A 23,104-nucleotide genomic window follows, 5' to 3' on the forward strand; every position below is an offset into this window, starting at 1 on the left:
AGATACCAACCCTGAATGGAAAAAGCAAGGAAATAATTAGCCTTTCCCCTGAAGAATGGAAGAAATCATGAGCAGAAACACTGGTGGGGATGGCAGGGGGAAAGCCCTGGAAGCAGTTTGGAACAGAACTGGGTCTCCAGCATCCACTGATGGCACTCGTGGCCATGCCTGCCCTCTGCCCCAGCCCAACCAGCCATGGAAAAAGGCAACTTCTCCCAGAATTTCAGAGCAAAATCACTCCTGGAACATGGAAAGCTGTGCAGGAACAGATTGGAGCTGTCATTTTATCCCTGCAGGTCAGTACAGCAAAGCCAAAGATTTATTTCAGCTCTGGTTCGTGTTGCCTCTCCCGTTTCCAAGTGTTTTTCTAACACATGAGATACACAGTTGCATTTTCAAATAAATGACTAAATACTAAATGTGCCTTTGTGTTCCTGCTTCATATCATGCAATTCCTAGAAATACACAGAGAAGTGACTTTAAATGAACCTCCCAGTTATTTCAAATGAAATTCTTGTCTCGGTAATCAGCTGGAGCTGTCCTGTGTATGGTAAATAGCACTTCAGGATAATTACCTTGCACAGTGTCAGTAACTGCAATTCAATATCACAAAATGTATTCTGTACTCACCTTAAGTATAGTGGCAACAGTCTCTTGTGAGGCATTTCTCATATCCTCCCCATTTACAGACAAAATCTGATCTCCTTGAATTAATCTTCCATCTAGGTCTGCAGCTCCTCCTTTAACAATGTCAGAGATAAACACTCCACTTCCATTTCTAACAATGCAAGAAGCATATGGCTAATTACACAATCCAATATTCTTTGGGAGACCAATTTAGATTACTTGCATTTAAGAGACATTAAAAGAAACCTGTGAGCAGAGGAAGAACCAGTTTTACACCCCATTCAGCTGTGTAAAAAATTGATGTGTTTTAAAAGCACAGCATGTTCTGCTAATATTTAATGTTGTCTTTCCCCTTGAACTGCTAGTTCTGACTGTAGGACACATGGAAAACACCATTTATATGAATAGAAGTTGGAGGTTTTGTCTATAATGGAGTTAAACTGTCTCCTGATGGGACAGGGGTTAGTGGTGGACCTGGCAGTGTTAGGTTAAAGGTTGGACTCAATGATCTTGGTGAGCTTTTTCAACCTCAGTGATTCTGTGATTCTGTGGTGTGAGCTGCAATGCCAAGGTCTGGCATTTTTTTTCTCCTTCACCTGAAGGACACAACACTCCCCCCTCTGAATTATACCTGGGTATTATTTAACAGACTTCAGCAATGGGGCTCCTTCTAAGGAGGGGATCCCCACTCTGAAGGATTCAGGAGTAGCACAGGAAGTTCAGCACAGAAGCAAAGGGAGGAGGGCTGGAGACTGTGATTACCATCTGCAAGGTAATTTCCATCATCTAAATTAGTTACCCACCCCACAATCTGCTCACAACACCTGGGTTAAACACTGCCACCCAAAAACTGCTGCAGAAACTCTGCTGACCACAGGCAGTCAGGATAATGACACAGTGCTTTGGAATTGCAAAAGTAAATTATTTTTGGCAATACAGGAGGACAACTCTAACACTGAACAAGTTGTCATGCCATAAATCTCTTTTAGCAAAGGAAGATTAAAACTATCAGTGCTCTGGTTTGAGTGATCTAACAGCAGTGGTTTAGAGATGTATCAGGAAAAAGTTACATTTTATTAGGCTGCTGTTACTTCCCACTGTATTGCTCTCTACAGCTCCCTGACACCAGGGTGGAGCCAGGGCAGGGCAAGAGGAAATGGCCACAGATTGTGCCAGGGGAGGCCTGGGTTGGATATCAGGAAGAATTTCTCCATGGAGGGTGGTCAGATATTGCAAGGGGCTGCCCAGGGAGGTTTGGAGTCCCCATCCCTGCAGGTGTCCAAGGAAGGGCTGGAGGTGGCACTCAGAGCTCTGGCTGGGTGACATCAGTCAAAAAAGGGACTCAATGACCCTGGAGGGCTTTTCCAGTCTCAGTGGTTCTGTGTGTCAGGTTCTGCTCTGTAAACTGCTCTCTGCACTGTGGCACAGTCACTCTGAACTGCTCAGGGCTTGGATGAACTCAGCCTCTCACCCTCCACTGACCTCGGTCCCTTCGAACTGAGCATGAGCTCAATCTGACTCACAAATCCATCTGCAAAGGCACATCCTGGAAAGAGGTAGGGTAGGTTTATCCCCCAGCTTAGAAACCAGTAAGGCCATGGTCAGGGCCTCCAAAGCCCTGAGACACATCTACCCTGAGGCCACAGAAGAGTGAGCCCCCAGTTCTGCATAGGATTCCCTCTCCGTGCCCGGAGCTCTCCTGGGCAGCCTCCACTTCTCAGCTCTGTTCTGACACAGGAGCCACAACCACGGCCCCATTGCATCCTGGAACACATTTACATACAAAATTCTGCTCCTCATGGAGTCTCCCCTTTATTTCACATTCCATTTAATGGCTACAGCTGTCCACACATCAGAATCCCAGACATTTCCCACTGGAAGCGCTCTCAGATCAGAGACACTCTTACCGTTTCCCAGCTATGCTGAGCCCCAGCCCTCGGCCCGTTTTCTTTTGGATATCTACAGAGAAAACCTCCAGGTTTTCCTCATCCTTGTAATGTGCTTCATTCCTGTAAACCACCAGCTGCACCTTCTGGGGTGTCTGCCGGAGTGCAGTGATGGCTTCCTCGTGGCTGGCGCTCCGCAGGTCGATCCCGTTCACCTGCAATGATCAGTGTTTGCTTTCCCAATGCCACGGATAAATCATCTTCTCATCACACCCTGCCCGTGGCTGACAGCACACATCTGTCAGTTTGACACCCCTTGGTGCTCTCTAATTGAGTGTTCCCATTTCCAGAGGGCCGAGATCCTGGGGCTCCTATGGGGTGGGAGCTCGGAGCTCTGTGCCACTGCCTGGAGCAAATCCCAACAATCAGAACATTTGGGACTGGAAGTTTTGGGTGTTCTTCCCTTCTTTTTAACCTCAAGCCTTTGGAACCTCAAGCAATGCTTTTCCCCAGCTACACAAAGTGCTCCTTTGAGCTCCCTGGGTATCTCAGCACTCAGATCCCTTCTCCCCCAGCTCCATAACATCATCAAGATGAAAACAGAAAGAATCAGAAACACCAGCAAATAAATGGCCACAGAGAATCCCAGGCAGGATGTATTAAATGGTGATTTTCCTTTTTTCCCAATAGATGGCACACCAGACCACTGCTGGAGCAGCCAGCTACACTGCTCTTACCATAACCTGAGAAGGTTTTTAGTAATGTCAGACAGAACAAGAAGTTCTGCTTAAATGTTCCATAAAAAAACCCCCTACTGCAACGTGAAACTTAATCTAATTTTGCCAAGCCTGATCCACAAGTGCCCTTTAAGGTGTTTGCCAATATTCTGTCAACGAAATCATCTTTTATTTCTTCATACCAAAACATATCAATACTTAGACATTTTTGAAGTCTCTTTAGGAAGCAGCATGAACTGTAACAGAACAACCACAAATGTTAATCCACTTCCATAAGTTTTAAGGCAATGAAAATATTCTCAGAATTTCTAGGTACAATAATACCTAATTTTACATTAAGATAACTAAGACTAATCTTTATTCTCTATATTCTTTTGTACCAATTCTACACATATTTATTTATAAGTGCATTTATATTCTTTCCTTGACACAGGCATCTATGTGTGCTTTATCACACTAATCTGAAACTAATTCAGTCATCTTTTTGATTAATACAGCCTTTAAAAGCTGAAATAATAACAATATTATGGCTCACAAACATTAGCACTTTCCTGTTTGGCCAGAGAAGAATTAATTAACCTGCTCCATTTTTACCCCCTAATTATCGTGCTCTGTTAATACCCCGTTATTTATAAAACCAAAACAACATTCGGCCTCAACGCTAACAAAAATATTTGCAGTGCAAGAGCTGTAAAGACAACTCCCCAAGTACCCCTTGCTATTTTCCTAACCCTACACACGGAGGCCTTAATGGCCATGCTGGGAATTTGTCCTGAGCTGACAGCAGAGCTGCAGAGCAGCTGCTCTGAACCCCTGCCTGACGCAAGTTTCATTTGCAGACCAACACTTCTCTCTTAACCCTTTCCCTCCAGCTTTTCTGTGCTTGTCTGGGGGAAAAACCACCACATTTATTCACAGCAGCCATTCCCCAGCTGTGTGAAGTGTGGCCTGGGGGAGCTGGTAGCTTCTGCAGGGATGTTGGGAGGGAGGGATGCTCACAGGGATGCTGGGAGAGATGCTCACAGAGATTTGGGAGGGATGCTAGCAGGGATGCTCACAGGGATGCTCACAGGGATTTGGGAGGGATGCTCACAGGGATGCTCACAGGGATTTGGGAGGGATGCTCACAGGGATGCTGGGAGGGATGCTCACAGGGATACTAGCAGGGATGCTACAGCCACCTTCTCCTCCTCACCCCACATTATCCCAGCTCAATATTTGGATTTCAGGCAGAGCAGAGATACAGGAGTGGTGTTGGGAGCACAGGCCTCCGAATGAAAGATTAAAGAGATGAATAATACTAAGCTATTGGACATGACAGCTGAACTATGTAATTCAAGAACTGCCTTGCTCAATTAAATTTAATGTATTCTCAATTTGTACCTTCAGTTTATATGAATATATAAGGAAATATGAATTTTTCAGGACGTTCTTAGTGACAGAAGGGAAGCCTCGAGAATGGATCCTATTGAACCTACAAGGGACCTCTGTTGAGCTGAAAACAAATCTCCACAACCAAAAGCAGACACAGAGAATGTCATTTACCTCTAGAATCTGATCACCAGCCCAAAGTCTGCCATCTCGGGCTGCTGCTCCTTCTTCATAAACTTCATGGATCACTATGGCATCCTGTGGGAAGAAGGCAGTGCCATGAACCCTGCTTTCCACACACCCCCAAACTGGCCACCACGACCCACCCCACACTCCCCACCAGCTCCACAGTTCAAAATACAGCACTCCAAGCCAGGAGAAGCAAGACTGTAACACAGATCTTTCAACATTTTCAGCATTTTGAGATAAGAAAGTGACTCCCGTTATCAAAAGCTGGTATAAAGGTACAAAGGATTTTGTTCTCCACTTCTTTCTAGAGCTTCTTCCATCATTTTTATACATTGGCATCAGCAGCACGTGAACTCAGTGTGAACTGTTGTATTAATATCGTCTACTTTTAATGATATTATTTAAAACCAGATTCTTTGGAGCTATGAATATTTTTAGGGACTTGGCATAGACCTCGGCTTTGAGCAAGAGCTGAATGCCTTGTGGTAAATAGCACTGGTTAAATCTGTAAGAAATGAAATCCAGAAGAAAGGAACAATGGCAAATGTTAGTTTATTACTGAGGTTGGAAAATGTAGGCAGTGGCAGATGTAGCTTCAGGGAAGGTTTCCGTGATTTAATCTTATTGCCAGCAATAGCTGTCCCCAAAGAAAAAGCATTACAAAGAACATACTGTTCTCTTGCTGGTGCTTTCCCTTTGCATTGTTCTGGTTTGTTTCTTTTTTCTTCTTTCCTTTTTCCTTGAAAAAATATAGGTGAACATCCTGCTACAGTTCTTCAGCTTGCAGGATGGGATGCTGCAGTGTGCAAAACCTGCTCCTCTCCTCAGCAGCACCAGCAAACCTTCAGCCTCAGAGCTGAGCCACCAGTGCTGGCTCTGGGCAAACACCTGGTGACTTTTAATTACACACGAAGGTTCTGGGTAACCCAATCTCAAATACACCCTGCAGAAATGCTGCTGTGAGCTCCCCAACAGGATGTACCAGCCGGAGAGGAGCTTTCCCACAGTGCCCCCAGGAAAAGCTGGGGAGGTTGGAGAGTGCAAACCCCTCTGTGTGATGGGTTCTTGGAGCAGGGGCAGGGAATTGCTGCTGGGCTGGGAAAAGGTGTCTCCATGCTTGGAGAACACTGGAAACCACATCTCTCATCACCAACCCATCCCCTGCCCGTGCTCACTCATGATCCTCTCCCGGCACAGACACAAAACTCAAATTTCCCTTCAGGTAACGCTCAGATCACAACACTGAGAGCACCATTCCCTTCACAACTTATTTCAGGATGGGGACTTGCTGGAGCACAGCACCACTGCCACAGGTTCCCTCTGATCCACGGACACCAGTCCCTGAAAAAAGCCTGGAGGATTGCAAGCACAAATGGATTACAGCTGATACAAGAGTCCCAGATGGGGGAAAAGAGATTTCAATCTGCATAAATGGAGGAGAAACACTATGAGCTGTGTACCAAGTAATTAAGAAAATCAAAAGAGTGGTTTGATTAAAAAAGAAAATAAAATATAGATATAGATACATACCAATGGCAACTACAGATTTTTTTTTTTTAGCAGTAACTGAAGCAATAAATACTAAAAGACCAGAGCAACACAGGCACGTCCATCTTCTCCCTGCTGTGGGGTTTGGGTTATTGTGGGGTTTTGCTTTGTTGGTTTGGGGTTGAGGTATTTTTTCACCTTTGTTCTACAAATGATGGTGTTATTCCAAAGCAATGAAAGAGACTTTAGCCTGGGAGAAGTGGCCAGTGAGAGAACAGCCTGAGAGGCAGCATCATCCACCTGGGACACACCAGGGAAGGGTTACCAGGAAGTTTGGTAGAAAACTGGCAGTGTGACCATGGAATAGCACATTGGGCACGTACACAGGATGGTCAAATTCAACCTTTTCAGACTGGATTTAATCTCATATTTCCTAACCTCTGAGCAAGAGCCTTTCAATCACATTTCTCTAAGACTGCTTTCCATCTGTGGTTGCTTTTAAAACATCCACCAACCTGGAGTCACCAGCTTTTCCCAGCACTGCTTTATTAAATGTAAAACTGCACATACCAGAGGCTCAGACCCAGGAACCACTGAGTGTTATCAGTTTGGATAATCTGCATCATCTATTTGAAAAGGCAACACTTCAGTGTTACACTGTGGTTCCTGCATGTGTGAGAAGCCAGATCCAGGACTAAAAATACACATGGCATGAAAAGGTACATTCCTGCTTGCCCTGTGCCTACCCTGCAGAAGGAAACATCTTGCTGACTTGCCAAAACACTGTTTTTCTTAAGCAGGGATTTTTATTTTTTTTAAAGTAGTGTAGCTGAACCAGGCTTATCAAATCGATTAAAAACAGAACAGAGCAACATGTCCATGATGCACTGTAAAGATTTCTAAACAGTCCATAAGCATAAATGTCAGTTTTAGTTTTCCTTAGCTTATGAACCATGGCAAACATCTCTTTTTCTCTGACACTCCTGGGATCAGCTCAAAGTGCTTAACCCAGAAGTAATTTTTTTTTTCACTGGATCTAGTGGGATCTGGATAAGACTCTGTTAGTTTTGATCATCCAGGACAAATCACTAAAAACAAACTACTGATGTTAGTGAATATTTTAAATCATACCAATATTTTAAAGGAGTTTGTGCAGTGATATCATACTCCAGCCATCTAACCCAGCCCCAAGCTGTAATGACTCTATCAACAGGCATGGATTGAAGCTGAACACCCCTCTCAGCCCCTCAGAAAAAAACCAGAATCTATTATGACTAAAACAATACATTTATTTAAAAGATAGCTTTTGGTTTCTGGACATCTGCAGCTCCTGCTCAAATTAAATATCTGCTTGATATCAAAGCCTACGTAGTTCAAAATCAATCAGTCAAGAAGGATGAAGGGAAAGTGGTGTCAATGTTCAGCTAGAGGTTGTGAATTCATGGTGGCTCTGGACAGATTTTCCCATCCCTCCCCACCTCCTTTCACCACCACTTTCATATAGATTATGGCTCTCCATGGTTCGAGCTTGGCAGAGTCACAAAAACTGTTCGTGCAGAAGGGGAAATAAAAACACTCCCATATCAAGAACACACTTGTTTAAAAAAAGATACCCAGCTGCTGAAAGCACATACTTCATAAAGTTTACAAATCTATTCAACAAACTGGGGCTTTAATCTTTGTATATTTTGACAAAGAACAGTCTGAGACCATTACACAAATGGGGAATTAATGCAGAGCTGAGCAGCTCTTGCCTGGGATGGAAGGATGTGGAATATGAGCTGGGCCATACAAACAGTATTTCTCCATGCTAAACAAAGTCCAGGCTGGCAGGTGTAAACTGAGACTGTCCAACCATGAAAACACTGAAAGAAAGACAGACATGAAGGGAATTTCTCTGCTACTGCAGAGATTACCATCCTGGGCTCCAAAATGTTTGGATGGGAGGGTCTGAAGCCCAAGGAAATGAAGCTGAATGCACTGACACAAAAATTACCTGCAGGCCAGAATGGTTCCCAAACATGGCAACAGCACAGCTGGTTGGGATATGATGTGCCCCAAACCTGTTAAGAAGCAGAAATGGTCACCAAACCTGCCAGAGGGAGAAGGTGTTTTGTAGAGTCCAGACTTGAGCTGTGGGACAGCTACACCCCTCACCAGCAGAGTATTGCTCTGACTGAGAATATCACTGTGACTGCAGCTGTGGAGCAGAGGGGACGCACAGCAGTGAGAAAATGAGGGTTTGGCTGTGGGAGTAAAGGCAGAGAAGCAGGAGAAGCTCAGGGAGCCTCTTGGTCAACACCTCAAAGAGCAAAGCTGGTGCAGAGTGAATACACAGCGAGGGCAAGGTGCCTGACAAAAATTAGCACCTACCTCTGGAAAATAAAGCTGGTACCATGTGCACAGCATGATCTGCACTGCATTGCCCTTCATCTGAGGAGGGGAAGAACCCTGAACTCGCAGGGATCTGGATCTCAACTCCCCCCTCCCTGGGCTGTGGATATTTTTCTGCTTGATTTATAACGATTCAGAGACCCATGAGGGGAAGAATATCACACTCAGCCCTCAGCAAAGGGCACAAACAGACATGCTAACTCTGAGAATTAAATTCAGTCAGACTGACAGCTTAATCTTTGTATCTTAAATGTCAAGAGCTGGTATGGCAGAGACCTTAGGCAAGGACCACAGAGCACTGCCCTGGCTGAGCCTTTGGGAGGAAGGTGGTGAAGTCAGCATCCTGCTCAGGAAAATCAGTGACAAAGTGATCCTTAAAAGCCTGCAGGAGCATGAACCATGGTGAGAGAGTCTGCTGGCTTTGGGCTTGGACTGCTCACATGTTTCCTGCAAGTTTACAGCTCCTGAGCCAGTCTCTCCAGCGTTTCTTTTCTTCTGTGCAGCTGTTCTTCAGCAGGACAAGAAGCAGCTTTCAGCTGAAAAGTCACTGCAAAACAGCCCCCAGGCTGGCAATAGAGGGTGAGGGAGGAACAGAACATGCAGGAGGCACAAATATTAAGTACCAAAGGTATCTGTGAAGTTGTCTCCTGGGATAAAGGTGGATCAGTGTGCAAAAGGGGCGATTCCAAAAGAAGTGGAGCAGAGAAATCTCCTTATTCCTGGTGTTGCATTGACAAAGAAAAATGTCCAGATTGTAGTGAAGAGTCTTCCTGCACAGCCCTGAACAGCCCTGCACTGCTGCAAGTCCTACTGCTTTAACTGGGCTGAGCTTTGCTTTGAGTCTGGCTTTGCTGAGCTGTTTCAGTCCAGGAGCTCCAGCCATTACCTGGACAGGATCAAAGACCCCTGACAGAAGGAACCACTCCCCACTGAGGACTGCAAAAATCAGCACAGAACAATTTTAGAATGAGCCACATAACCACATATTTGGTGCAGGGAACGAAGCTTTCTGCTTGGATCAGAGCACTTTTCTGAGGAAGATAAAAAGTAAACTACATGTAAAACCACGCTCTGGAAAAGATGTTTTTATGATTTAGCTGACAAGTTGTGTTTTCCTAAGCTAACATTACACATTTCCAACTAATTTCCTACATAGCTACAAATGTTACACTAAATTAGCATTATTAAGGATAATAACACTGCAAGGGGTTTTGCTGACTGCAGGATCAGGGATTTATTTATCTCTTTTTCCCAGGGCAAGCACAATACCATTAATTATTTCCTTTTCAACTTCTCCAATACTTTGTCCAGAGTAGTACAATTGTAAAAATTTCATTTTTACAGGCTGGTTCCTAGATAAAAGCAGAAATCAACTGGTTGCACAGTGAGTTCCACTGGAGAATTAACCCCTTGCAGGAATCTCTCAGTAGTTAAAATAAACCCAGCTGCTGGTTACTTGCAGGCAGAGGAAATGACAACACTTATGTTATGATCTCTGATCTTCTATTTGCAGATCCAAATGGAATCTCCAAGATAACTTTTCAGCAAGGGAGGGTGAAGGTCAAGCCCAAGCAAATCTCTTGACTCCTCAGAGGGGTTTTATCTCCTGGCACTGCAGGATTTTTGCCATTGCTGGCGTTCACAAACCATTAGCAGGCACCCCAAATCCAAAGCCAAACACTACTGCAGTAAAACAGGCTGCAGAATGTAAAAATGTATTACTGTGTTAATGCAGAAATGCTTCACATTGCACGAGACCCAGAAACTGCCCTGCTCAAGGTCAAAACAAAAGGTCTGTTTCCCATTTAAGAACAAGCCCTTGCAAGAGAGGGTGTTCACTTGCCAACTTTCATAAAAAAGATTAATCCACAATATCAATATGAATATAATTTTTCATACTAAAATACAGATTTATTTTAAGGAAGTGGATAGTATTTGTATTACATTTTATAGGCCCCTATAGTTACATCTGGTCCTTATTTATTTAAATTTTATTCAGCTTGCATAATATTTTTGCTTACAGTTATATTCTCTAAGATCAGAAAAGCTAAAACCTGAAAATTCAATGGCACTATTCATTAACATTCCTTCTCTCTGCAGTCATAGACATTTGCAAGCTCTCCTTTGATTCTGAAATAATAAAACTAAGGTAATAAGATGTTTAGTGTAAAAATATATGACTTAAGTCAGAATGATAGAAAGAGCTATGTTCCTGTGAATCACATGCCAAAGCAAACCAAAGTTTTTCAAAAAGTATACATGCTCATTTTAGAGGGAATAATAAAACACAGAATGACATACTAAAACCTTAACTCTCTCACTCTCATTATTTTATTAAGTTACCAAAAGAAAAAAAAAAAAGTTTGCAGTGTACAGAGCATAGCACAGGTTATAAAGAATGCATGAGGTCCTGGATGTGTGTGACACAGGAAGCCAAAAGCCAGGGGTTTCACCCAGCAGCAGCCAGGATCCTCCTGAAGCCCATCCTGACAGGTCCTGCTGCTTTTGTATATTGTTAGCCTAAATTTTACGGCTGATTTACATTCCTGGAAGACATCAGCTCCTTCAAGCAAGGCCCTGCTACACAAGCAAGCCCTACCATCAGCTCAACCCTTGCCAAAGACCCATCAAAGACATGATTTGCAAAACTTACTGCCCTAATTCCCTTTTGTGACAACTCATGTACAAAGCAGCTTGGTTTTGTCATGCTCCTGCAAGCCAGAGTCCTCCTGGAACGAGGATGAATCCACCAACTCCACTGCAGCATTATCCAAGCAGGAGTCAAAGCCATTCCTCACAATTTCAAGCTAACTGCATTTACCACCCTGTCATTAAATTGCCTTCTGGTTTATGGATGTGGGCAAGGCTTTAGGAGGGATTGCATTTTTTCCCCTCTCCCAACCGCAGGCTCTCCCCCTCTGCAACGCCAGAGCCACGGTGAAAAACTCAGGGCTCCCATTCCTGGTTTTTATTCCATTGTTCCATTCATTGTGTGGGGGATTTCACAGCAGCAGCAGCAGCAGCATCCACAGCCCACGTATTGCTGGAACCTCCCCAGAGGCCAATATCTCCCTTCTCATTTGTAGTTACAAGGTGAGCACATTTCCCTCTCAGTCTTAGCTGCACTGGATGTCTGTCCATGCAATCACTCAGGTGCTGTCTGTCTATTACCTGATAAAGACATTTTTGCCTGGATTTCAATATAACTGAAGTGGGGAGGGTGGGATGAAAGCTCAGCCAAGGGAGAACCTGCTCAGTAACACAGGAGCCCCTCGTGCTCAGGTAGGTCCCCACTGCTGACAGACTGCACAAAGCAGAGCTCTAGGCTTGGCTTTGGAGCACGAGCAGCCTGGTTTTGGCAGCATGGAGCCCTCACAGGGCAATTATCCCTCACAGCTCCAGGGGCAAACACCAGGGCTTGAACAGCTGCAGCTTCAAGTCACAGTTCTCCTGATTATTCCCTTGCCCTTCCTTAACAGATGGGGTTTATTCAAGGGATGACTCACCTGGACTGACAGAATGAATGGAAATATTCTTCTGTCAAACTGCATCCCACCCTCAGCAAGCTCCCCCAGGAAACCCTCTGGGCTAACCCAGCTGATCAGGGAAGATTTTTGCTCCCCAGCTCCAGAGTTACCAGCTCTCACCAACTCCTGTTAGCTGAGCACAGGAATATTCTGTTATTTTTTGTGTTCCAGTTCCCTGACTTTATTTTACAGATGGAGTACCTTAAAGTTTGTTAATTGCCTTAAAAAATGCTTTTTATTAAAGTCAGCTGAAAGCAAAAGTACAGAAAGAAAATGTACCACACTCAAACCCAGTCTAAAAAATCCTGCATAAGAGGTTTGATGTTGTTTACAACAAAAACCACACAGGATAAAGTGTATTTTTCTTCCTTTCTAAGGTTGAGATAATGACCACCCCCACTCTCTACTCCACCTCCAGAGAGCCCTAAGTTACAGATCCTGCAATCTTCTTTTATACCAGGGTGCCTCTTCAGCAATTAGCTGTGATTTCCAGCCCCAGCTGAGCCTCTGAGCCCTCCTCCCTCCCAGGCTCTCTAACCCTGCCTGGAGGAGCATCCCCAAACCAGCCTTGAAAGTGCTGGATGCCCTCTGGCATGTCTGAGTGCCTTAATCACCCAGGCAGCAAAGACAGAGTCAATAACTACCACTAATCAACTCGACCCTCACTGAATTACTGAGCTGGCAGCAAAGCAGTGACCCCATCCTGCAAAGAAAATGTTTGTACCTTAGAGCAGTGCCTTTTCCATGTGCTGCCAGGAGTCAAATCCCTGAAAATTCACCATCCTGGATTATAGAAAATCATTGCAAGTTGTTTAATGGGTTGGGATTTGAGAGAATCCTGGGATGGTTTGGGTTGGGAGGGACCTCAGAGCCAATCTCATCCCATCTCCTGCCATGGGACACCTTCCACTAGGCCAGGCTGATCTAAGCCCTGCTCAACACCCAGCACTTCTCTGCACAAAGCCCACATCCCACCTGGCTGAGTACAATTCCAAACAATTCCTTGATGCCCTGTTCTCTGAGGATTTAAGATTAAAATCTCACGGGTGTCCTGGGGAGCAGCGTTAGAGCCTCAAACCTCATTTTGGGGATGTTTCTGAAAACAATTTTTTTCCCCCCCCTGTTTTAAATTCCCACTCTGAGGTTACTTTTACAAGTTTCATTGGACTACAACCAAAAGAAAAAATAAAAATCACAAACTGAAAGCCCTGTGCTTCAGCCAGCTCCACTCTGCACTTTAATTGCTTTAAAGCAGAGGCCATGTGTTGTGTTCTCTCAGGGGTACGTGGGAAGGTGAAATGAAAGTGAGTGAAGAAAAAAAAAAAAAAAAAAAACTTTATAAAAAATCGACACTTGGAGGGAAATGAAATAGAACTGCTGCAGGGCTGGAGCAGTCTGGAGATCAACAAGATGAAGACAACTGCCAAGGACAGCCCTTCCTTGCCCATGCCTCTCCTGCAAGCACATCTTCCCAGCTGCTGCTCCCCAAGCACAGAGCCCCAGCCCTGCCTTTTAATACATCACTGGAGAGGGTTTGCAGTTTAAGGGGAAGGACATCTCCTCACCAAAAAACATTTCACAGGGGTTAAGACATCACTTTCCAACCTCCTGAACAAATTAACCTCCCTGCTCGCAGGCTGTATTTTTCAAGTCTCTACTTGGTGATTCCTGATGAGATTCCTGAGGTTATGACTTAAAAGTTGCACTCTGTATTTCATTTTTGAAGCAGCCTGTCCCTGGCTGCCAGATTTATTATTCCAAAAGCTGGGCCTGTACATATTGTGCTCAAGGAAGATATAAAATATTCTGGGAGAGCTTTCCCATCCCATGTGAGCTGCTGTTGAGTAGCCCCAGCTCAGCATTTTTAGATCAAGAGCATTTCAGTACAACATGGGTGAGGCCCTTACAGGCTTGCCATGTCCATTTTAGACTTGACACGTTCTGAGCAGCATTCCTGGCTTCCCCCATGCTGATAAATTACTTCTGAGATCCCAGGAGTTGGGGTTTGTAGGCACTTCTGCTGAAGCCAATTACAGTTCATTCTAATTTCTCTGCACTGCAGCAAACCCTGGGTCTTGGACACAAAGTTTCTGCCACACGAGACCTTCAGGACTGATGAACTCCTTTGATTTTGCCTTGTTTAAAATACAAAAGATGTCCATCTGTGTAGCTGAGTTAAAACCAAATGACAGAGAGCAAGACAGATCCATCACTCAGCTCCACGGAGCTGTTTTGTTATATTTTCTCTCTGAGCCATGAAACTCAGAAAGACAGAAACTTTCCAACAGCCCTGAGCAGTATTTGCTTTTACTCCTCATTATGTCACGTGAACTTCATTTCAACTCTTTAGAAAAGGTTTTCTGACTCCAGGGCAAAAATTTAAAAAAAAAATTTAAAAAATGGAAGGCATCATCAAAATAATTTGGAGAAGATCAGAAGCACAAATGAGACAGAAAAATGGGAGGTTCCCTGCCCAAGGCAGGGGGTTGCAAGTGGAGGATCTTGAAGGTTTCCAACCCAAACTCTTCCAGGATTCTGTGACCCCACCAGCTGAGTTGCTGCCTTGAGGAGCAGGGTTTGCAGGGGCTGCTCTGGAGAAGGAAGTGATGGAGAATCCCAGAGAGGGTCTGTGCTCATGGCAAATGACCAGGTTGGGCTGTGGTTTCCCAAAAGCACCTTGTTTCCTATGAAACACCATTTCTTGCCTTTCAGTGAGCAGATTCAGAGCTATGAAAAGAAACAGGGACTCATTTTGGGTAAGTCCTGTAAGTTGAGGATCTGAAAATTGGGGAGTTGGACCTCACTCCCTTCATGGTTTCAGTTACTGCACTCCAGTGCACAGACTTTTAAAATCAACTCCTAGGAGGACACTTTAATGAATAAACTAATGAAAGCATAATACTTAACCAAAAACATTTACTCAATTTAAAGAATAAAACCCTTTGCATTTTTCTCATCTGTTCTGTAAAGCAGTTATTTACAATTTTCATTTATTTATATTAAAATCTCATGAAAGACACACACCATATTGCATCTGACAGACTGCCATGTATTATTTCCAAATTCCAGTTAAATGAAAAAGCAGGGAGATGACTAACACCAAGCAACTTATTTGAATTCACTCAACACTGAGGAGCTTAACAAAAAAAAAGGGGACTGGGGACAAAACTGTGCATGGCTGGAAAGAGTGAAAACTAAAAGTGAAAACTAAACCAGCCCCATCTCCATGGGAAACAGAGCAACTCATCCCAGCTCTACATAACTGGAGACTGGGACAAATGGGATCAAAACCTGAACTTTTTCCAATTTCAGCTTTAATGCTGTAAAAGATCCAGCCTACACTCTGCAAAACAAAAGTTTCTTTTTCCTTTTGAGTTCCTTTTTTCTTTTTTTTTTTCTCTCTGGAAGAAAACTACTACATTGCAACTGTCTGTACCTGCTGACACTCACTGCACTTTGATGCTTTGATGATGTTCTGGGGAAAAACTGCATTTACCAGAGCAATTCCACTGCTTGAAGAGTCTCTGTGTCAGGGAATTCAGGAGAACCCAGCAAAGACACATCTGCAACAGACTTGTCTGCTGAAAGAACTGAATTTGACATTTAAAAAACCCAATCTGGCTTCTCTTACTCTCTCAAATGGGAGAGCAGACAGAGGAGCAGAGGCAGAGAGGGGTTTAGCATCACTAATTTGCTGAGCTCATGCTTGAACTGATACATTCTAATTCATCTGAAAATAATTTTTTTAAAAAACCAGCATATCCAGGAGGCAGATTAAGCCAAGAGACACAGAAAACAATAAAAGATCACCTTTGGTTTACCTCAGTTCTGCAAGGGGTTTTGCTGGCAGGCAGATAAATCACAGTTTGTTGAAACAGCTACTGAGCATTTCTGCTCTCAGGACAGAGCTGTTCCCCTTGCTGAGACAGCTCTACCTCTGCAACATTAATTTCTAGTCCAGCCATTCTGATAACTTAGCTGCTTCCAACTCCTGATTCACAATGGTTAAATAAAAGAAAACACATCTGCAACCTCTGACCACAGCAGAAAAACTACTGAAACACAACCAATTTCAACAGGAGCATCCTCTGATGTGACACGAGGCAAAATTACCAATTTTTTATTGGAGGTTGTAGTTGGCTCGTCCTCCCCTGTCTTCAACAATTTATTAGAGCAATTACATATTAAGGGCATTATTATTTCCCACGTTTTCTTTGTCTTTGTCTGCAGCAAACAGGATTTTAACAGAAACTCACCAGTGGAGTGTCTTTGCCCCCAACGATGCTGAGCCCGAGGCCTGAGCGACCCTTGGAGATCTCTATGGTCATTTCCTGCCCTGGAATTATGGCACAGGTGGCTGGATCCACAGGCAGAGGAGCTGGGAAGACACCTGAGAACATCGAAAAGGAAAGAAGTAAGTCACACAACACAGTAAGAAAATGAGAACCACCAAAGGTGGTTCACCAAATTCAGCTTTTTTTTGCTCTTCTCCTTAATAAAATTGAGCTACAGGACCACATTGAGTCACTTCTGAAGTCTCTGAACCAGAGTGACTTGAGTTATCCCAGTAAAAGCCTGTTTTATCTAATCTAATTCACTTTTAACCTCTACAATTCAGATCATGAAGAAAATGAATATTCCTTCCAGGGCAGATATTCCAGCACCATGGAATGAGCAGCATGACCCAAATTGTCTTTCCTTTTATTTCAATTGAAAATGAGATTATCTTTGTATGTGAAAGTCAAGGAAAACAAGTGAAGACACCTTCAAGCTCTCAAAAATTGTGACAGGAGAGAAAAATACAAACACGCTATAAAATAACTTAGAATAGGTCACTGGATGTTCAAAGAAACAAAACTTCAGCAAAAGTTATCTGGAAAACAAAATGAAAACATCCATCTTGGGTCAGGGTACTAAAATTACACTAAATTGGTGCAAAGTCACTGGTTCCTACCACGGCTGGTGACTTCTGCTTCTGGAGAAAGGTAAGGAGGTGCTGGCTCCAGGGGCAGATCCTGGGAGCTCACCGGGGCTTTTGTGGCAGATTTGGGCTGTCTGAGCTGGTTGAGGACCTAAAAGCAAAGCAGAAGCAGGAGAGATCAGTTATCAGTCACAGCAAGGCATGATATGGTGAGGGCTGCTGGTTATTGTGCCTCACTAAACCCTCAAAATCAACAGAAGGAAAAACAATTTCCACACATTTAAAGAGGAGCCAGTAATTTTTTTACGTTTCCATCAATAAAATTATTTTAATGTCTTCCCAGTTAATCCTCTCCCCCCACGAATCACTCAGTCTTTAACCAAATCAAGCCCTCAGAACCTTCCCTCACTGGTTAACACAAACACACAAACATTTTCCTGATCACACATACGTTTTCTGGGAGCTGCTCCTCTGGCTCCTGCTGATCTGCCACCACTGGTATATCAGTGTCTTTACATTTCACATCCTATAAAGTCAAAAAAGAAAGTGAGGTGTATTGAAAATGTCTCATTAGCTTCAATGAAATATCCTCCAAAACTCAGAATGATGATTCTGGAGGAATACAGAGATGGAATTTTAGGTCCCTGCCAACCCAAACCAGTCTGGGATTCCAAGATTTCTCCATCTAAATCCATTTGTGCCACCAAAAAAAGCTGAAGCCCAAAACTGAACAGAGGCAAAGCTGCTGTGAGCACAGGGAATATCAGGAGTTATTAAAATCACACCCCTCAGTTCTGAGGGCTGGCAATGCACAGGAGGGATTTGTGGGGAGGAGATGATCACACTTGCTCTGTGTTGTTCCAGAGCTGCAGGAAACTCTGGAATAACTGGGACAGCAATTCCCAAGCTCTGTGTAGGGACCCCTCAGTGCCCACAGCAGGAAGGGGCTCCAAGTCATCTGCTCTCTCCTCCCCCTCCTTTTTTGGCTCTCCTAAATAAAGAAACTGCTTAAAATGCATCCTCCAGCCTCATTTAAAAGGTCCCCAGCAATGGTATTGCAATCACTGGCCCCCCTTGTAGCCTAATTTATTTCTGTACCTTTGCAATACACAAAAATATATTTTTTTATCTCCTACTTCTACAACTGCTTCCAGACAGGTACAGTGCCCTCCCTTGTTAGCTCTTCACTAAACTTAGGCCACTTTGATCCAAGTAATAGTTAATTTTCTCATCCCATATTAAAAACCCCTGATAAACAGCCTAGTTTGTAGAAGAACAAAGTACCAACTTCCAAAGATTACCTCAAATCTTTTTCAAATATTCAAAAGTTACTCTGCATCTCAGGAAGCATTTCTAATTAAGATGACAGTTACTACATTAAAAAAAAAAAAGTAAACAGAGTTGTAAGTAATACAGCTTGGAAATACTGGCCTTGTTTGCTGGACTTTTATTATGTTAAAAGATGCCAACCCCCACAGGATCTTTCTTTTTTCCTCCCCTTGAATTTTTCTCCAAGCTTGCTGTAACTCTACAACTGCAACTATTATCCAAAAGGATAACAGGAAAAAAGATAAAGTGGTGATGTCATTGTATTATCAGAGGTGTCAGGGGAGAAATGGGAAGGTTGCTTTGTCATTTTCTGAGAGATTGTTTTAATGAGCAATGAAAAATTACTTCATACTTCCCTTTTTCATTGTGATGTGTGACTAAAATCTGAAGCTTCACCTTGCCCCACAAGTAAGCACCAGGCAGCACCTTTACATGTCCCTGATCCTTTAATTGAGGCTGTGCTAGAGGTACTGAACAAAATAACACCAAATACACTCAGCATTTGTCAAAAGCCTGCAGCCCAACTGGTTTAATCAAATCCAAGCCCCTCGACTCCATCCAAAAGCACTTTTACACAGCCCCTCCTCTTTGCCAGTGTTTCAAGGATGTGTTTTCTGTTTGTGCTGAAGACAGATTATTGTTCCAAGTTCAAACCTTTAAAGGCAAATGAATCCATTCTCACATACCATTTTCACTTTGTCAGATTAAATCTTCCAAGAGCATCTCAAAGCCTCCTCCATCAATTCTTTTCCAAGGACACCTTATGGAAAACCAGATTTCTTCAGCCCTCAGAAACCCAGGACCTTCCATGAGGCCAGCTCGACCCTCAGCTAATAAACACACAGACTTTGCCTAACGCTTCCACTGGCTCCAGTTCAGAAACAAAGTTGTTTTCCTTCCCCCTTCTTATCATCCAAGCCTACAATGATGTCCATTATACAACTTTATAGCTTTTAAAGTGATGAAGCGGCAACAAAGAGTATGTTGTGATAGACTGACAAATTTATCAGCAACAGATGAATAGAGAATGATGTGAATTTTTTAACTTTCCTTTTATTACAGCTGTCACTTGGTGAGACATCCTGCCCATGCTTTGAGCTGTACATACTTGTGGAAGATCTCTGCTGATAAGCACATACTTTTTATTTACTCAGTGAACTTGATCTTGCTTGTTGACTTTTACATTCCTGATTTCTCCTGACACATGACTGAGAAATTCAGACACAATGGTGAAGTAGCACTGAGGCTCTGGTAGCAACATCATGCTATGAAAAATAAGGCACTGCTTTCTTTTGCTTCCACAGTCACTAGAAGGCTGCAAGACAAATCTCCCTTCCCAAAAATATCAATTTCTGTTGTGCTGCACTGCAGAGTCAAAGTCTCAGTGCCAGTTGTGCCTACAAACCCTTTGGGCCAGAACCATCAGCACACTCCCAAAACTGAGATCCACTCACAAATACTTCCCATGGAGTTTTAAAATCCTGATGGTAAGAACACTCTGAAATTATGAAACTGCCTTCTGCCATTATTTTTCATCCATTTATACCCCTAAACTAAGGGCTGGCCCAGCAGAAGGAATTATGGCATGAGCAGTTGGGTCTACAGGAATTCCAATACTTCAGTGCAGGTCTTTGCCTTCTCTTACCTCTCTGCCATTGCTTTGTTTTAGAAAACTCTTTTTCTTTCTTTTCTTTTTCCTTTCAACTTGTGCCCTTTGGCTCCACAGTTCCCTTCTTTCTTGCTCCAAGTCTGAAAAGAAGCTGCCAATATATTCTGGGTTTCCTGTGGTTCCAGAGGCATCTTCCCCACACCCCCTACCTTGGATTGCTGCAGTCTCTTTTTCCTTTTTAACGAAATTAAATTCACCCCTCCTCCAACGTCACCCAAAGAGCTGCACAGCACCACAGCCTGCACCACAAGTTCACTTTTGTGTAACATTATTTTATGTATTTTTATCTGCCTCAGTCTTTGAGCAATTTCTCATATTTCCTTGCAATCCCTTTAACATTTCTTGCCAAGTTGAGCAAGAACTCCAATAAAACCAGGTGAATGACACCTACAAATACATACAGGGAAACTCTGATTCATTTATATTCCAGCCCATCAGAGGAATCTGAACTGGGCTACCAAATAGCAATAACTCAACCTTTTTGTGATCCATTAGGGACATAAATCAATCCATGGGTGATTAATTCTGATGCCTGAATAGCACATAACACTTCCTAACTCTTGGAATTTGCAGACTCATTAATTAAACACTTACTAGCTCCAGAGCATTATGTATATTCAATTTATATTTGCAACCCCCAAGACACTCCTTGCAGGAGACATGATGGAGCAGGAAGAAAACATCTAAGAGGAAAAATATCCAGAAATGTCAGGTTTCCTTAGCTGAGGAAACACAGCAAGTCCTGCACTCCTTGAAACTGGAGTAGGCAACAAAAAGACTCTCTCAGCAAATTTTGAGGTACCTCCAGGTTAGTCATGTTTAGTGTTTTTTCCATTTTAAACTTTTAACACAAAGAGAAGAGATCAGAGCTGCACCCTGAAGGACTTTCAGATTCCTGATAATGCATGAGCATGACCTATTAAACAACAAAAAGCTCCATCTGTATCAATGAGAAGTTCAGTATTTATTACAGTGCACACTGACAGAACCACATTAAACCACAAGTTATGGCCTTAATGCAGAAATCACTGAGAGCAACTCTATAGCTGTGTTATTCAGGAGGCAAGACTAGATTATGATAATAGACATCTTGGCCTCAGAATTTATGAAGCTATGAATAGAAATGAGAGTATGATTTACAGACCAGGCTTTTTCTAAAGTTTGTCACACATGGATGGCAGGAGTGGAAAAACAATCCCCTCACTCACCAAGAACCCAAGAGAGGCCAAAATGCTGGGTGAAAACTCTTACCTTGGTATTTTAACAATTTATACTGAGTGCTCAGTTCATGAGAACAGGCTGTGTGTGTAAAGCTGAGTTTGATTCTGCTTTTACACATACTGGATATTATTTGACAAAAGTGCTGCAACATTCCAACAAAAAGGCAGAGAAAACCAATCCAGCCCAGTGAGCCTCCACATTCTAAACTCTAATCATCATTAAATATTGCTTTAAGTCACTCACAGCTCTGTTGGACTCCTCATCAGTCAGGCTTTTCATGACAACTTCCAAACTTGGGTCTTCCTCACCACTTGCAGGTTCAGTGCCACCGTGGTCCTGGGAGAAAGGATTGACAACAGCTTTGAAATGTAACAGCTGAACAGAAAAATTACACAGTTTTACCATTTCTTGTTGGGTTTTTTTTAGACAAGGTAGAAAGATGCACAGTTAGAGCCTCCCCATGTCAGGGGGTGAATGAGGGATGTGAGTCTGGGAAGGCAGACCAAGGTCCCCACCTGGCTGACAAAAAGCACCACAAGATATTCCCAAAACTGCACTCAGGGGCAACTTTCAAGGCCAGACTAATCCCTGCCAACTGTGGAAGCTGTGGGTTTGGTATGAATTGCCTTCCTCCAGACCTCTGCCACATGCTCAGCACGTTAAAGGAGTCCCAGGCTCCTTCACACATCAGAACAGCTTGGGAAAATCATGGAATGGTTTGGCTGGGAAGGGACCTTAAAGCCCTTTGGGCACTGCCAGGGGCTCTGAGCTCTCCCTGGATCCTTCTCCTCTCCAGGGGAGCATCCCCAGCTCTCCCAGCCTGGCTCCAGAGCAGGTGAACTCCAACCCTGAAGCAGCTCTGGGGCCTCCTCTGGACTCTTCAGGCCTAGAAACAAAACTATTTCTGAATTTTCATTAGACATTTTACATTTAAGTAAACGTAAACTCAAATGTCTCAACCACCACTTGAGTGGACAAAGCACCTCTGTTCACTGCTGCAAAAAGTCACCTCATTCTGTGATTTTCTGGTGATTGAAACTTCTTAAAACATATTTTATTATATTAATAATAATTAAAAAATTAATATTTAATATACTCTGTTTCTGGTGGCTTGCCCACAGTATCACACCACACCACAGTCTTATCCTGTCCTGCAAACCCCTGATTTAAGGTGTATTTACTGTTTATCACTTTTCATATAACAAAGATAAAGAGATCAGCTGCAGATAAAGACATAAGACAAAGATCAAGAGAGAAGCTGAAGAAAACTAACACAATAATCCATGGTAACTATGGCACCCTGATATTCCATTCCACCAGCCAGGCTCTTTAATGTGATCTGACAAGGTACATGCAGGGTGCATGTAACACACCATGTTAAATATTTATGTGGTATTTCAAAGATATTTGAAGATACAATTTCTAGATACAAGGGCATTTTTTTCTTTATTTAAAGAGAGGAAGAGCTGCCAAAGAAAGCAATGTGAACTACTGTATAACATCACTATATTTGGTTATGTTGATTTTATATAATAAAAAGATACCAGCTAGAAATAAAAAACCGGCATTTACTTATAAAACAAACATAATGTAAATAGTAAGAACTTGCCATTAATGCATGAAACTCAACCCACAAGCATCTACCTCTAAAGGCAGGCAAAGACACACTTTGGAAGAGATTAATTAGAGCCATTTGACCACAGTACTGAATGTACCTAAACAAAGTTTTGTGCTTCATCCTGAAG

At 43.1% G+C, this 23,104-nt stretch overlaps 1 protein-coding gene across 1 annotated transcript in view; it reads right to left on the minus strand.

The window, feature by feature from the left end:
* Positions 1-23,104, minus strand: part of PATJ (PATJ crumbs cell polarity complex component) — a 137,997-nt gene that overhangs the window by 15,739 nt on the left and 99,154 nt on the right. Inside the window, exons 31-37 of the mRNA XM_088169636.1 lie at positions 21,603-21,695; positions 17,592-17,666; positions 17,174-17,291; positions 16,476-16,609; positions 4,796-4,879; positions 2,535-2,728; positions 631-778 (exon numbers count right to left, since the gene is read on the minus strand). Coding sequence (XP_088025762.1) covers positions 631-778; positions 2,535-2,728; positions 4,796-4,879; positions 16,476-16,609; positions 17,174-17,291; positions 17,592-17,666; positions 21,603-21,695 — 846 coding nt within the window. The remainder of the gene's footprint in view (positions 1-630; positions 779-2,534; positions 2,729-4,795; positions 4,880-16,475; positions 16,610-17,173; positions 17,292-17,591; positions 17,667-21,602; positions 21,696-23,104) is intronic.

Source organism: Sturnus vulgaris, chromosome 9, assembly GCF_052056855.1.
Source record: "Sturnus vulgaris isolate bStuVul1 chromosome 9, bStuVul1.hap1, whole genome shotgun sequence".
NCBI lineage: Eukaryota > Metazoa > Chordata > Aves > Passeriformes > Sturnidae > Sturnus > Sturnus vulgaris.